Source organism: Apteryx mantelli, chromosome 3 (assembly GCF_036417845.1).
Source record: "Apteryx mantelli isolate bAptMan1 chromosome 3, bAptMan1.hap1, whole genome shotgun sequence".
Lineage (NCBI taxonomy): Eukaryota > Metazoa > Chordata > Aves > Apterygiformes > Apterygidae > Apteryx > Apteryx mantelli.
In genome coordinates, this window is record NC_089980.1 from 43,128,555 (window position 1) to 43,145,499 (window position 16,945).

Genomic DNA, 16,945 nt, shown 5'->3' on the forward strand with positions numbered 1-16,945 from the left:
GTGAAGACATTGGTTACCCACTTCAATAAAGGCAGTCACAGCAAGATTAGGACTTCCAGCTCCTTCATATCTATCCAGCCTCAGCAGCCTCTGGTGACAGAGAATGCAGAGGGGCATGTAAAAGCATCTGCACCCACCTGGTTCATGGCCAGTCCAATCATAGCTGTCATATGTGCTGAAAAAACAATCCATAGAGACAGCCTTACACTAATAGTTACCCAGAAAAAGATCCAAATTCTTTCCCTGTACACTATTATACATTCAGTCTTTTTCATGCATCTTTTTCTCTCTTTTCTTGTTCACGGAAATGAGCACTGACTTCCGGCTATTTACGAGCTCCACATTGCATGTTGAAGCCTCTCCAGTCTCCCCTCTCGTCTCCATCACTGAATCTTAAAATCTCACAACTTATCTGGAAGTATTCCCCTTAGCTGCTTCTCTCCCTAAGAGCTAGAATCAGGGCACACTTGCAGTTATACACTCTTGATGTGTCTCAATGCGTGCTGGCTATTTCTGTGTGATGTCTCTTCACTTCCCTGTTACCACACTTTACACAGACAAACATTCTCTCACAGAACAGTTCCTGTTTTCCTGCCACAGCTGTCTCATGATCAAGCTGCTGTCATTCCACAGGCTCTTCACTGTCCCTCCCTAGAAGAGAGGTTATTTTGCCACTCTCAACAATAAAATCCAAAGGTTTATTCACTGGGAGACAAGAAAGATGTTTTAGAAGACTCTCTTTTCTCATATGTACACTGCCTCCTAAAATACTACGATATATAGATGTACATATACACTAACATTCCACCTCCACCTCCCACTGTTCTAATAACAACTTAAAAGTGGATGTTACTTCACTGCGACCTAAAAAGTTCTGAGGGAGAAGCTATGAAGGGGAAAGTGATGTCCTCTGCTGCATTAGTTTTCCCTACTGCAATTTTACAGTGAGGAGAAAGAAAAATGGACAAAGAATGTGAATATGCAGAGTCCATCTTGAAGAATTTCTGCTACAAACAAGAAACCTCTCTAGCTTCTACCAGTCCCAAGAAACATTAGTCAACAGCACCACACCAGCAAATAATGTTAGGTTTTTGGTTGCTTGTAGTCATAAATGAAAGTCTGATCCAGGCATTAGAAATAGGAATAGTATTTTACAGAGGGGTACGTAGATCTCCACATAAGAACCTTACTGATATCAGCTGCAATTTACCTAAAACAAGCTAAAAAGGCAACTGATCTGACACCATTTATTTTGATCCTGTAGAGGGAATCAAAGCAAATTTTATCTTTTTCCATATACTTTGTAACTTGTTTGAACAACGGCTGACAAACAGGATGATGCTTATGATTTTCCAATTAAGAAATACAGAATTTAGAAAAATTATAAAAATCTTTATTAAGACAATAAGCCACAGTTTTCCTAGCAGCTAAAGGATGTCATTTCTGTCTCTTTCTATTAGCAGATGATCTAGAGACAGAAAATGATTAAGTGATTCTACTCAGAGAAGGAAAACTTGTTTAGGATTGCTAGGTTAGGCTGTACAACTTACTTGGATGAAGAAGAGTGGTTGGGCTGCTACAAGGATATCTCATTTGCCTGACTGACATACAGCTGTACTAAAAGCACATAGGAGTAACAAATTTCCTTGGAACAAGTCACTCAGTTGAATGACATACTTTGTCAATGGTAAACTGAGGTCTAGGTGTAGAACCAGATTCCTGTATGAAAATATGTGTTATCTACACCTGTGGTGCTCTACCAAAAATTCTAGATGTATTCTGAGAGAATACACAAAATGTTAAGTATTCAGAAATAACTGAAATTGTCATCAGATTTCTATGTTTTTTCCTCATCTATGTTACAAGCTTAGTCCACCCAAACTGACAAAGCAGAAAAAAAAAGATTACTTACATAGCATCTTTCAAAATCTGTTGCAGTGCTGATGAACTTGTATTCAGTGTGCTCAAGTAAGGGACTTTTCTAGAATGCAGTACTGATCAAGATAGTTCTCACAATTTTGCTTTTGCTCACAATTTAATTCACATATCAGGACAAGCTCCTAACAGACTAAAACAACTTTCAAGCTTAATCTTCTTAACCTTCTAAATCTTTTTGATATTAAGTGACAAAAGACTAAAGATTAAAGGATGGATGTGCAAGATGGATGCATTCATAACAAACTTTTTGAGAAGATCATTCCTTAGGATGCAGTAAACAGTTGAGCATTTTTGGAATCAGGGATGACCAGTGTTGTTGTTGTAATTTTGTAATAAACCTTCTTCCATGCAAGTGAAACTGTTTACAGTATTTTCTAACTGATATGAGTATTGCCCACAAACTGAAGAACATGATTTTCTGAGCATCAATGAAATAAGAGGCTGCAATAGAAGATGCACATGGAGAATGACTGTGCTTTGAATACTAGAATAGGAATTAGAGCTAATGTCATGTGAGAGGCTAGGAAAATCTACAAATGTGGTTTTCTTGATAATGCTGAAGCTGTTAAGGTTAGTTCTTTTAAATTACTTTTGAAAGTAGAAGAACTGGATGAAGAATACATGGAAGACACTATTAAAAAGAAAAAAAAAACACCAACAACTCAAATACTGAGAACTTTCAGGAGTTTATCCCCATCTCAAACAGGACTGATGACAAATCCTGATTTCTAGAACTGGCAATGATACACACAGGGAAATCTGTATAATGTGAAAATGTTGTAGATCGATTAATCTTCTATGGACTACTTTGATTCAGCAAATAGTTTGTTATTAAAACATATATCTACACATGCTTACTCTATTCATTTGTTCACATGGAATATACCAGTTGCATTGTTAACCATAGCATAAATCCTTTTATCTTTGTAAGAAAAACTTCTTGCACCATATAGATGTCTCTCTAATGCATTAGATTTATGTAGAGTACCTTTTTCCATAAAGACCAAGTTTCCTAAGCTGTTCCATTCCCTTTGTGCCTCATTAGCCGCAGATGTCAGAACATTCAGAACGAGTGGGACAAAAGAGTTAAGGAAGAAAGAGCATGGCCCACAGAATAAAGTAGCTGCATGTTTCTCTGGATAGTTAGATCCACCTTGCCTCTGCCCCAGAGTTTGCAAGTGTCAAATCATACTGCTTAAGCCAAACTTCTTCCACAAGTGACCACTAATAATGCATTCCTTATTTTCTAGGTCACCAGTTTTAGATACCAAGAGATGATTTACGAAAGCACATGCAGACTGGAAAAAACTGGAATTGTATTCTGAACCCATTAAGCACTAATGTGACTAAAAATTAGGTCATTTCAAACCAAGATCCAAAATTAGAAGAACATTTCAACCATACTTTTCTGTTTCAGATCCTTATCTATAAATGACCACAAATAACAGCTGCTCATTGCACAGCAGAAATCTGAAATAAATCAGCTGTGAAGCACTCAGATCGCGGAGTCATGATTTCCATAGATAAGTCCAAGAGTAAATTAATAACTGTGTTTAGATCTGTCTCTCTCTACACTATGAGATCAGATGCTCTCTCTAGCCATTTCTAGGTCTTGCTTTCTATTACAAATGGTAAATTGGAAATATTAAACTTTAACAGAAGGAATGCTGAGATGAATGAGTAAACCGGCTTTAAAGGTACTTTGAGACATTCTTGTAAGAGGGTCATTGTAAGCTGGTGATAGTTGGAGTGCTCTGAAGCACTCATCATATGCCATAGGTTTTGGACTGTGATCCAGCAGAACAGATTCTAGGTGATGAATGAATAAGATGCCAATATCAAAAACACAACTCGTTTAAGACCATACATGGAAATATACCTTATCCCTGTTTTACCTACCAATTTGCATACGTTCAGCTTGTTCATTAATACTTGCTAACTTTTTGGTATAAACATCTTTGTAGCCATTGATGAAAGAGAGGTAAGATTTAGGTGTCACATGAGCTCTTCTTCGATACCTGAAACATGGAATTTTGACAACATTCTAACTTAATATGTATCTTTGGTATTTACAGCAATTGGATTAATTGCAACGAATCAGAAGATTATATAAAACAAGCATTTAATTCAGGCAAAAATCAAAGTTCTTCATAATGAAAGTCCTACTTCGTTATGCTGTTTTTTATCTTCATAAGCAATGTTAAAGTTTTCTGAATAGTTGGAATGAAGGTAACGAATTTGCAACATAATAGAAATTATTTTTCATGGCCTTTGCATACATTGATATAGCAGATTCATTTTTGTATTTGCCTGAAAAGACATTTATTAATTCATATAACACAACGAGTTCAAAAACACCATCAGTAGCAATACTTTCAGGATTAATCATTACATTTGCATAAGGTATTACCTTTGGAAGTAATTCTCACAGCTTTCTGAAACTATATCATGAAACAGACCCATGGTTTCTACTATCTGTGTTTTAACTGATGCAGAACAGACCATATTGAATTCTGAAAGGAAGTAACTGGCCACAGCAACAAGAGCTTCCTTAGGCCATCGACTGAACCAGTCCATGGTGCAACCTGATATGAGGCCAGGAAATTTCAAAGAACGTGCACGAAACTTCTCACCAACCTAAAGAGAGTAACACTGTTAATTCATAATATGGTCCCTAAATTAGGCTGATCAAAATGTTTAATGCATATATATAAAAAACCCCTATTTTTTCTTGCTTAGAACATTCTGCATAGTTTTTTTTTGCATGAAAGAGTTTTATTTTGAACATTCAATAGTTTACAAAATTTGAAGAAAGAAGCTCATGACAAAGATGGATGCTTCTTGATATTTTAAAGCTTCAATTAACTTATGCTAATTTCTACGAAATTCTTGTTTCCAAACAACAAACAAGGATTTCATAAAGCTGCATTCACTGATTTGTACTAGGAGAGAATACTCAACTCCATTCCAGGAGAAAAAAATGAAAATAAATTTAACATGTAAATAATTATTTAATTTTCAATTATTTTTTAGGTTAATTTGCTAATGAAAGTAAGCAAGACAGATATAAAGAAAAAACTTACTGGAGAAAAGCAGAGGACAACATGCAAGTTCTTCTTTGCCCGAGTTATAAAATACTCATAAAGATTATCAAAGACAGGAGGACACCGAGGCATCTCTTTTTTCATTAGAGGTATTAATCCTTGGGTGATTTCATCCAACTCATCCCGAGCAAACAAATTAGAAATCTTTATATAAAATTAGAATTGATAAGAAAGTAAACTACTTTGATTTAATTATAGTTTTTATAATTATTTTTCTTTTTACATTTGTATACCTCTCTCTGCATATATGCAGTTTAGACAGATTAAAAGGCAAATTTGTCCCTCATTTACACTTCCTGTAACTCTGTTAAAGACAAACTACCTGCTCAGGGTGTTAGGACAGAGTACAGCTCTTGACTGGCCAGTGAATCCTCATTTAATAAAGGCTACTGAAATATCCACCACATCTATTTTCTTATCCTCTCCTGTCTCATTTTGAAACAGATACAGAAACTCCATACAGAGATCAGTCTTGCATTCCTTATCTTAAAAAATATTTTAAGATATTTTAGAGAGATATTTTGGAGTTAATCATTATTAATTCTGTATCTTATTACCAAAATAAATAGAAATAAAGTAGTAAGAACAAATGCTGTAGTTTCCTTCTTCTAAAATACATTGTCTCTCATTTTGAGACTCTTACCTCGCCTGAAGATAGAAGATTGTTAAGGTATTCCAAAAATGATTCCTCTTTTATTTCATTATCAGTGAAAATAAAAGTGATGCCTTTTCCTTCTGCTCCAGCTGTTCTATACAGCAATTTTAAATCATCTGTCAGATTGCTTACATTATAGGATCTAGGAGGAATAAGAAAGATCAAAGTAGTGCAGAATTACTGCTATTTTCAGATTATACCATTTTATAAATGACATTGCAAGTATCATTTGTAAAGACACATTTTGGCTAAGGAATAGCTACCACATAGTCCAACTTTTTGAGCTGAAACTTCATTCAATGTTGTATATGAACCAAATATGAATGATTTTTTCTTTTTTACATTTTAAAATGGTGATAAGATACCAAATAAAACGACTTTAAAACTATCAGATTCTGACTGTGTAAAGAGAAAGCAACAGCATCGATGGCATTTATATACTTCTTGTATTTCTTACCTGGTTAAAGTGATCTGAAATATTTTATACCCAGCAATAAAGGTGGCCAACCTTGAAAGACTTTGTTTTCCAGATCCACCAACTCCAACCAGTAAAGCATTTCCACATGCTGTCCGAATTATCCGGGAAATCTATACAGAAGAAAAAAATAGAAGAAAAGTACATCAAAAATTAAAAATATTAATTAGCAAATTTAAAAATCTGTTATATTCTACACTTTATTTAGTAGAGTACAATGGAAGGATGATTAAAAGGATATTTAGTTTTGCAGAAAAATTTTCCTCTGAAAAGAACACTAGTACATCCTTCAGGAATTCCATGTGACTGAAAAGAAAGAGCTGCTTGTAAGAATACAAGATAATTACAATCGATGAGGCACATGTGGAATCTAAATATATAAAGGGAGAGATTTTGAGCTCCACTGTAGGTTAAAGGTATCATCCTGAATGTGCTTAAAACTATCAATAAAAGAACTTTAAATAGAAGATGAATGAAATGTACTACATTCCTAATTTTATGAGTTTGAAAGACTTTGAAGTTTTTGCTGATCATACAGTGAAACTATCATTTCTTGTCATCTTCTAATATATCTGCCTTTAATGTTTCCTTTGACACAGAGTTATAAAAGTTTTCTTAACCATTCTTCCAGATACAAAAGTGGAGTTACAAACATTCATTTTTATCTTCCAAGAAAGTTTAGCTTTCTGTACAGTTCCCTCTGAATTTACCTAGTCTATTTTACATTTAGACTGCTGCTTTAATATTATTACTAGGGTAACTGATTCTGTCTTGGGATGAATTCTTCCCTTATATTTTCATTTCTAAATAGGGTTTCAACTGAATGAAATCTGAGGCTTACCACTATCCTATATACTGATTGTATTGCAGCACTGATTTATATCTCTCTTCATGACTCTCATATTATCAGATTCTACCTAATATTGTTGTGGTCACTTGTCAGGTAAGGATGCCTTTGAAGTGCTCTCTTCTGTTGGGTTACTCAGCTAGATGAATACTTAGTGATCAAAAACAATTCTATACACTAAATACAAACGCACCTCTTCCTGACCTCATCTTTCCTAGTAAGGAAAATCTGCATACCTCTGAATACACATGAGCTTAAATTAATAAATAAAATAAGCTATTTATTATAAAATACAAAAATAGATAAAATGAATGTAGCTCTTCCTAGTTCTTATTAATGACTGGGCAAAGATGGCAAATGAATATGGGGACAAGAGTGGCTTTGCAGAAGGTCTCCCCTAAACATAACTTGCCAGAATCAGGAAACACTCCTTCAGTAACTATACTAAAAACAAAGGCAACAAACCCCAAACCTTAACAAGATGTGTCATTGCATCTTTAAAAAACACCAAATCAAGAAATGATCCTCTAACACATTCATTGTATTGTCTCTGATATATTTGCAATTTTTCACAAAGAAATTCAAAGCTTGGGACCTGAAAAAGAAATAAATATTAATAAAAAAAGATCAGTAACAGAATAGTATTATAACCTTTCAGAATTTAAAACTGCACTGATATTTTTCCATGCTAATTTGAGTTCATTTATTGGTCACACAAAGAGATTATATTGTTAATTCACTTTAGTGATTGTACCTATATATAACCAGAAATTTGTTGCTAAGGCTAGAAAATTCAGGAGTGAAGTGAAAAGGAATGAATAAACTCTATTTATATGGCATTATCCACTTTAATATCTTTTAATGTCATTAAAATGATTTATTGCATACTAACCAGATAAATCTAGATGTATGTTCACAAAAAAAAGGGTAGGTATTTAAAAAAACTTCCTGTATGATATGACCTCAGCAATATAACATACTTAATAATTAAAGGAAAATTCCAGTGCCTAGTATTTTAGAGGTAAAATGAAATACCTCCTCATAAACTTTTGGTGCTTCAAATACAAAATCTTCTGGTTCATCACCAGTTGGTTCAGGCAACTCCCGTAAAAAATCTACAAAATACGGTTCAGTGTGCAGAACTTCTGCTAAGCTTGTATCCACATATTCTTCAATTGCTTTACTAATTGTTTTATCAAACCAGGCTCTATCTTCAGCAGTAATAAACCTAAAAATCATAGAATAGTATAATTTTTAAAAAGCGGATTTCTAGTTAAATAGGTAGAAAACCACATAATTAAATGCTGAAAAAAAATAATGTTTTAATGAAAAATAAATATTAGGCAATAGTTAAAGAAATTAAATGCTACCATGTTCCATAAGTGTAATAGTCAACTTAGCATAGTGGAAAGAAGGAAGAAATCAGCAAAAAACAACTACTAGTGACTATATTTCATTGGTTAGACAACGGTATCTGCTTTTATCCTGTCGATAGATTCCAGCTGATTTTAATACATGTCAGTAAGATCTTTGACTAGCAGAAATGTGATCATCTGAGAATCAATCAAGAATGATACTTGGTAGTAATTGGTAAGCACGAGAGACAAGAACCATCTCAACCCCAGAAAATGAAATGTGAAATGAAATATGAATCTTGAACTACAGAAAAAAATTCTTTTTATCTTACTTCTCTTCCTTTTCAGTGATACAGAATGAGGAAACTAGGACAGAAGTATGAAAATGTTGTACCCAATGCTCTGGGTTTCCAAATAAGACAAAGCATACTAACTATAATACACTGAAGTGCAGAGACAGCCTGTGCGTGTAATGTAATATATATTAAACACTATTAGTATTAGCAGTGTAGCTTCTTGGTATTGTTAGTAGATGCTATTATAACACTAACCACTACTAATTCTAAAAGCAGTGTGGAAGAAGAGACTGCATGGCTAATACACACGATCTTTTATGTATTTCTAAATTCCCCAACAGATAGAAAATGTAATAGTATTTAAGTAAATATCAGTGACACTATTCCTAACCTTAAAGCAGGCCCTCTCTAAAAATACACTGAAAGCTTTGTGATACTTTTGTATCAATGGCTATGATCTTAACTTGAAATTCAATTTAAACATTATCTCTCTCTTCATATCACCAGCACTCTATTGCTATCCATATATATCAATTTCAGTTAATTTGTAACATTTATAGAATATGGTAATTTAAACATTTAGAAATGTCAGTGCTGTTATTAGACATTGTAGTAGATTTACACTGAATAGGCATTCTCAAATTACAGAGCAATAACTATTAAAGTCAGCAGAAAACTTGATTTTTTTATATTTTTGAAAATTGCTGGGTAAGATTTTATTTTAGATATCCTGCATTTATTTTCTGAACTCAGCATATGTATCTAAGGAGAGAGGAGAAAGCAAGCAGGATTTTCAAACTGAAGTTCTTCAGGGTGTTATAATAGCAGTCTTTCTTCCGTGGCTCTTGACTCAAGTTTGTTAATGCAAATTAAAATACACCTCTCTGGGGAAAAGAATAAGGTGGCTGCCAGCTGATTCAGAGCCCTCATGGAAAGAGATGAGGGATCCTCGAAGATACAGATAGGGACGGTAAACAAAACTGGTTGACAATGCCCTATGATTGTTTGGAAGTGTTTCTACCATTTGTCTGAAATGGATGGCAGCTGCTTCACCCACCAGTTCCAGCAACGTTTAATTCAACTCCTAGCTTTACATATCTTACTTGTTTTGTTTCTGTTTTAACTAAATGTATGCTAAAGTCCACATGCAAAAGTATATTTAGGAAGGTTTCATCTTTCTTGTTTCCGTTATGCTGACAGGTTGCTGGAATAATGTGATTAAACCTGTCTATGCTTGAATACAAGGCAATCACTATGCATTTCGCTTGCTTCTGTGCCAAATCATTTGGATTAGACGCCATATATGTACTCAGCATCTTAAGACAAGTCCCATTTTAGACATCTGCCACTATGCTGAACACATTACAAATTCAGGTCATGGCAGGTAACTCCTAAGTACTAGCCACTCCAAGGCCTTTAGGTTTAATTAAAAACAAAAGCAATATAAAGTGCACTGTTGCTCTTTTGTGTCTACAGCAAAACATTTTATGCTGCTTTCACTTTGTGATGTCTTCATAAAGTAAATACAGTTTTATAAAATATACACACATTTTTTAAGAGTCAATACATTAATTCTATTTAAAAAAAAAGAAGATGCTTCCCCAGGACATCACAATAAGAAATAATTATACTAGTTAAGATCCACAGTAGTGGTGGATATATATTGACTTTTTACTGGCAGCTACAGTACTACAGCTGGAATTTCACATGAAATTGAAACACTGTAGGCACAAAAATATTCCTGGATCTTTAATACACATAGCTGATAAGTGCTTCTGCTTTATGAATCACATAAAAGAGATTTGGAGGAAATGAGTCATTTTTTATCATAGGAATGTTAAGCTTTTTCTGTGAGGAGAGAAAGCAATTTTTAATTATGGTTTGTGTGCCACTGCATAAATTCAGGACACTGTACTCAGGATACTCTTTTCTCGGGACACTGTATGCAGGACACTTTTTACAGAGGGACTGTCTCTCTGTAGCCAAAACCAAGTCTGCATAAAAACATAGGTTAGAACACAGAATATGCATATATTTTGGAGTTCTTCATCCAATTACTGATCTAATCCATCAGTACATCGCATGACATTTGTTGCATTTGTTGGGATAGTATCACAAGGCAGCCTGCATGTAAAATACGAAAACATCTTTCATCGTGGCCTAATAATATTTATCTTATTAAGAAATCTTACGGATGTGTGAGCATAAATGAAGTGAATGGCTAAACCTACTAAGTATTACAAAATGATACAGTTATTATACCTGTCAGCAATTACTCTAGTACATTCATGTTTAAAAAGTGTCATAAGGACAGTGCTGTTGTTGCATTCTTCTGCCTTTATAGTGATCATTCCTTGCCAAATTCTAGAAAGGTCTCGAAGGTTGAAGATATAGTGAAATTTAGATGGTGTAGGCAGCATCTTTGTCTAAAGAAAAATATTGTTATTATTCAAAGTCAGTAACAATCAGAAGGAAAAAAGAATAATATAAGATATAAATTTATGAACAATAATATAGATATAAAACACAAAAATAACAAAAATACTAATTTTCACACATCCCACTCTGGACAACTGCCTTCTAAGAAGTCAACATCAAAAATATCTGATTTGGTTGGAAGCATGATTTAGCACTGTATGTGAAATGTCAACTCTTAGAACATTTAATTAGTTTATATACTGCTCTGTTTTATTAATTAAAAATGTTAAATTATGAAGAATTTCACTCCCAGTTGCTAGGCTATATTGATTACAGCTTTAGGTAATATGAATAAAACTATAGGAACGGCTGGACTGATATACCCATTCATCTGTTTTATAAATTGAAATCTGATATTTTCCAGATAATCTCTCCAACAATTTTTTAGGCCATCTTTCTCTTGTTTTCTTCAAGATTATAGATATGATCTTAAGGAATATGTGCCTAAATAACACTAACAGACACTCTGTTCAGACTGATTATGATGATCTTTCCTTGTAATTAGTACCTTTGTCCACTGCCATAACATTCTGCCTGCTGGGACCAATTTTTTCACCATATCACATATTTCAGAATTGAATTTTCTACATGGATGAAAGTATCCACAGCCAATAATACCTAAAAAGATAAAATGTAACATACAATTAATCTAAAGGTGTCAGATATAATAAGGTAAGTTGTGAGTAAAACTAAGTATTTATTTAAAATGTTAATTCACTTTTAAGCTACAAATGAAGTAAGTTTGTCACTCTTGTCACTGGCTTTTCTGAACTAAGACAGGTATAGAAATAACTGGCAGCAACTCCTAGATTTTAATAAAATGCTGTTTGACAAAGTTACTAGAATTTGGAACTTGAACAACACAGGGTACTTCAGACAGTGCCAAGGTGGAATGGTAACCTGTATATCAATAGAAGTGTTCATATTCTTCCAGAAAATAACCCCTGCTTTCTTATTAAGTATTTTGCATGTCCAAAATCAGGAAGACAAGCATATAAAGGGGCTTATTTGTCTTCCACAGCACTATTTTTGCTGAAATACAGCTCCAGTTGTTTCACTGGAAGTACTCTGAATTTGTGTGAGAAAAGAGAGACAACACAGTTTTATGCATTTTGAAACAATTAATTAAAAAAACCCACTAAAATAAGAGAAAAAAGTACCAAAAATCTTGTCTATGGACGCATTGGTTGGCAATGTACAATTGAATATAGAAAACTGTCTTTTCAGACGCTGGGGAATGTCATTACGGCCTCCTCCGGGATGTATCATTGCTGCTACTAACTGTACGTCTACAATTGTTGTGAAATCTCCAGGTTTATCCAAGCTATACATTCCTTCCATTTCCATCATCTGACGAACGATTTCATTTGTTACCTGTGAGTTTATGTAACAAATAGGAATCAGAAATTCAAAGAAAAGAAAAAAAAAACATACACTGTCAAATTAATTTCTTCTTTTAACCTTACCACTAATCCTTAGAGAGAGGTTTTTATTTTGATCTAGATTCAGCTTATACTATCTTCCTTAGTCATATGGGAGAGTTTGGCCCACATGCTTTTATTAAACAGCATAAAAATTCTTTCAGAGTTGTAAACTACTATATAATATCAAAAAAAAGTGATTGTATTCCTTTTAACTAAACAAAGTTTGCCTTCTATTAAGGCACTGAACTGAAAAAAATTGTTTTGTTCCATGTTTGCTGCTGGACACTCAGCTCTAGATGTTCAAAACTATGATTTTTAGTTCTCTCTTGGGCCTCCACTGAACCCAAACAACTAGTTCTTTTTGAGACAGGAATCTGGTCCTTCTGAAAAGGTACTTCACTCCACATGCTCATATGGATGGGGAGGCACGAGAGTTTGCCCCCACAGCAACTGCTCCAACAATATTCAGGAAGCCTTACGTACTCACATACCCCCACAATGCTACATGACATGCAGCAGGACACAGATCACAAACCACCAGTCTCATAAGCAATATTCCAGCAGTGTCTTGGTGCCATAATGGTGGACCTAGTTCTCATTATTGGGCACTGCCTGGCTCTGTGAGGACTTTGCCTCAAACAGAGCCACCCAGCCATGTTCGAGAATACAGTCAAGCAGTTCAGTGTTGGGGGTTATTCAATGCTGGTTTCAGTTTTTAAAAAGCTAAAGGCCTTTTATGTTAGAGCAAATGATGGAAACCAAAGATCTGATGTAAGCTAGCATATAGGTAGAAAGCCAGGTTCCACTTCAGAGATGTCAAAGCCACTTGCTTGGCTTCCACTTGCACAGAAGTGGTTTTCTGAAGTGAATAGGAAGAACTATTCAGTCTGCACAGATGCACTTATATTCACACTGCCACTTATGCATGTGTTCAAGCCCACTCTCAAGACAAAACCCACCACTCACACTGCTAAGCCCAATACTATGAGCAGTCTTAGCCCAAACTCTCAGCCTCACAGAAGCCAGATATTCTGGGCATTCAAACCTGGGCCCAGGATGCCAAGTCTCTCACTTGCTAATTTATTCTAGGCAAACTGAAAAAAAAGTAATGGTAAGTATATTTAGGCTTTGTCTTAGAATAGACAACCCAGAAGACCTCACACCCGAGCTAGAAAAACTTCAGACCTACTACAGGAAGAAATTGTGCCATACTTCCTTTGCCTGATATTCAGTCTCTGTGGGTATATGAATGCTACACATCCAAACTATAGCCATGTTATGGCTCAGTAAAGAACAAAAATATCTAACCCAATTCTCAAGCCAATCCATTACCTTTGAATTTAGACACAACTTTTACCACTTCTTCCTAGGTATTACACTTTTTTTTTTTTTTTTTTTTTTTTTTTTTTAGCAAAATGTGTGTTTACTGGTGCTGTCAAAATAATGTCAAACTTCAAATTAATAATATGGTACTTTAGTATAATGATGTTTTAACTTGGTCTTACAAAAATGTGAGAAAGTGGAGACAATATATAAGATATGACATCTTTATTCTGCATGTCTGTTCAGTAAATCTAACCTACTCCTTGGTCTTTGCTTCACAAATACACTGTAATTATAATGCATTTCCAATAATTAATAGTTAATAAAAATATTGAGGAAATCCAATGATTCCCATATTTATGAAAAAAAACTTAATAATAGTTTGAGAATAAATTGTATTTGTTAAACACCACTTTACCTGATCTCCCCATTCATTAACAACTGGCATATTGATATCGTCAATAAATACAGTCATTTTTCTGCCTCCAGGTGGTCCATAAGTACTTCCAACGCGTTTGTCCACATAACTCTCTATTGTCCTCTAAAAATAAAAGAAAGTTCATTCTTTTATCTAAAGCAACAATATTTTATATGTACTATTAAAAAAAAGTGTTACTGCTTTCTGCTACAGCAGTTTCCTTATCCAATTATTTCCTTTTTTTTTTGTTAGCTGTGTCATCTCTGATTCTTCATAAATGAACTCTGTTTTCCTATTTATGGCACTCTTTCTTATGAGATTCCCAGGATGTAGGACTATGTCATGCAGCCCAACTCTGGCTACCAGAAAAGTTCTTTTCAAAGTTTTCAAACCACTCTAATAGCCAATTATCATAATGAAGTCAACAAAGTAAAATGACATTAATTTTAGAATGTTGCATTATCCATGTATGCAACATTCCAAGCCTTTTATCATACCAAGATTAATACAAGAAGAGAAACTGCTAAGAAAAAAGGAAATGAACAGATCAGAAATTGTGAATTCTGTTGCATGTCTTCTTTTCTCATGCTTCACAAATGAGTAAGAGAGAGTGGGAAGACAGCACAGAATTTGAGAAATGAAGGATTAATTAAAATTGTAATAGTTATGATTAAGCTAGAATACTAATAGGCAGAAATAGAATTTGCACTATCTATAGCACACTCTTTTTTTATTTTTTTAATAAATATTGGTCTTATTTAGAAATGCATTTAGAATCTTCCTTCCAGAGGTTAGTTCTGGAGAGGAATGGGAACTGATTTCATGGAGTTTGTTATGCAGCGTCTGAAGATTATGATTGCCGCAGATCTGCCCTACCTAGGCTCACTTATTTTATATTTGCAGTACCACTTCAGACCATATAGAGGCAACTTAGATTCCTTTTACAATGGAAAAGATGTCTTGTAAGCTAAGAAATGCAGTATTTTAACATTTTGGTGGCAATAACCTTTAAGACTGTTTTGAAGCAGGATGCAATAAACAAGTAAAACATTGACATGTAATTGAAGCGTATCTTCAGAGCTCTACAACTATCCATTTATACCTCGGTCTTTCTAAAGATATGTGGAATTTAAACAATATCAAAAGAATATTACAAGATAGTAGACAATGTTTTCTTAGACCAATAATTTTTTTTTGTTTTTACAAGGGTAGCTGGTATTCTAATGAGGAAAGTGGAATATATTGTGATACAAATAGAAGTATTAATAGCATTTTTTGGAAGGACTGACAACTAGGGAACCAGGAGAAGTTTTAACCAATGGCTTTTCACAACAGAAAACATTCAGCTGAGTGGTCTAAAATAACTGTATATAGAATGCTGCCAGCACTAGTATGTGGTCTTGGAGATTTTTGATTATGGTGTCCCAAACAATTCGGACAAAGAAAAACTGCTAAGAGAAAGAAAATGATCACACAAGAAATTAACAACTTTGCTGCACAGCTAAAGCATCTAAAATCACCCAATTTTTCAAAAATCCTCAGAATGACCACTCAAACTTCAAAAACTGTTTCGAGTGTGAACACTTTGAAGTGTTCAAAAGCATTTTAATTGATTTTCTACATGGCAATCTTGGAAATCCAGCAGTGATCTATGTATTGCGGCTATATAACAGCTAGCTAGCTGGAAAAAAAAAGAGCATACCTTTTAAGGTACTGCAGGACTGTAGCAGAGACAAGACAGAATGAGTTCTTCACAATCTATCTGTCCCAGGCAAGGAATTCTGGGTTTTGTTTTCAAGGCAATAATGCCCTAGTGAGCCAGAATACATTAAGTAAAGAACACTGAGACGGAGATGCTGACAGTTAAATTCATCTTGTGTGCCTGAAAGGATGCCTGCCTTCTTCTAGCCCACAGTTCAATACATACCACAGCCAGAGATCTTATGCTTAACAGAAAAGCTCAGAAGATATTCTCTGAGTTTGAAATTAAAAAAAAGAAAGGTTTAAGTTATGACTTTTCACCATTTTCTTAATAACACTTTGAATTAGCTTCTTAAAAACAGATACTTCATTTTGATTTTGGGATGGAGTTGTAAAATCTGCCCATGAGCAGATTTTCTGTTAGAATGCTTCCCAGACGATTATTTTCTCCTATTGGATGATTCCCACCATGAATTCATTTCTTTGAAGAGGTAATGAAGCCTCTGCTAACAATTCAACTTACAGCATCACATCCTGACACCTGACAAAGCAGTAGTGAATCATAGCACAGTGGCATAAATTATGCTTTCAATCACTTGAAAAGCTATCTGTAGTATTTGTTTGCATTTAAATGGAATTTAGCAGCTATATAATGGTAAATCTGTAGAAAGTTGCTCTGCCAGAGTACTTAAAAGATTTTGCCTTTGATGTTCCAGTGACTCCTGAGCTGAGGCAGAAGCAAAGTGCCTAAAAGTTGAAATCTGCTTTTTATTTTACAAAAATAAATAAAAATTATAAACTATAATTATAAATTACAATTATAAATTTATAAAAATTAGAGAGTCAAGAAAAACTGATCAAGTTGGATTTTCTCTAAGCAGAAATTTTCATTAATCTGAAGTGGCAATGAAAGGTCTTCAACATAAAAATG

General features: G+C 34.2%; 1 protein-coding gene across 1 annotated transcript in view; it reads right to left on the minus strand.

Moving 5' to 3' along the window:
• DNAH8 (dynein axonemal heavy chain 8) overlaps window positions 1-16,945 on the minus strand; it is a 163,613-nt gene that overhangs the window by 48,734 nt on the left and 97,934 nt on the right. The window contains exons 55-65 of the mRNA XM_067294711.1: window positions 14,314-14,436; window positions 12,309-12,522; window positions 11,657-11,766; window positions 10,933-11,096; window positions 8,055-8,247; window positions 7,492-7,614; window positions 6,155-6,285; window positions 5,686-5,839; window positions 5,022-5,186; window positions 4,349-4,575; window positions 3,838-3,956 (exon numbers count right to left, since the gene is read on the minus strand). Of these exons, the coding sequence (XP_067150812.1) occupies window positions 3,838-3,956; window positions 4,349-4,575; window positions 5,022-5,186; window positions 5,686-5,839; window positions 6,155-6,285; window positions 7,492-7,614; window positions 8,055-8,247; window positions 10,933-11,096; window positions 11,657-11,766; window positions 12,309-12,522; window positions 14,314-14,436 (1,723 nt within the window). The remainder of the gene's footprint in view (window positions 1-3,837; window positions 3,957-4,348; window positions 4,576-5,021; window positions 5,187-5,685; window positions 5,840-6,154; window positions 6,286-7,491; window positions 7,615-8,054; window positions 8,248-10,932; window positions 11,097-11,656; window positions 11,767-12,308; window positions 12,523-14,313; window positions 14,437-16,945) is intronic.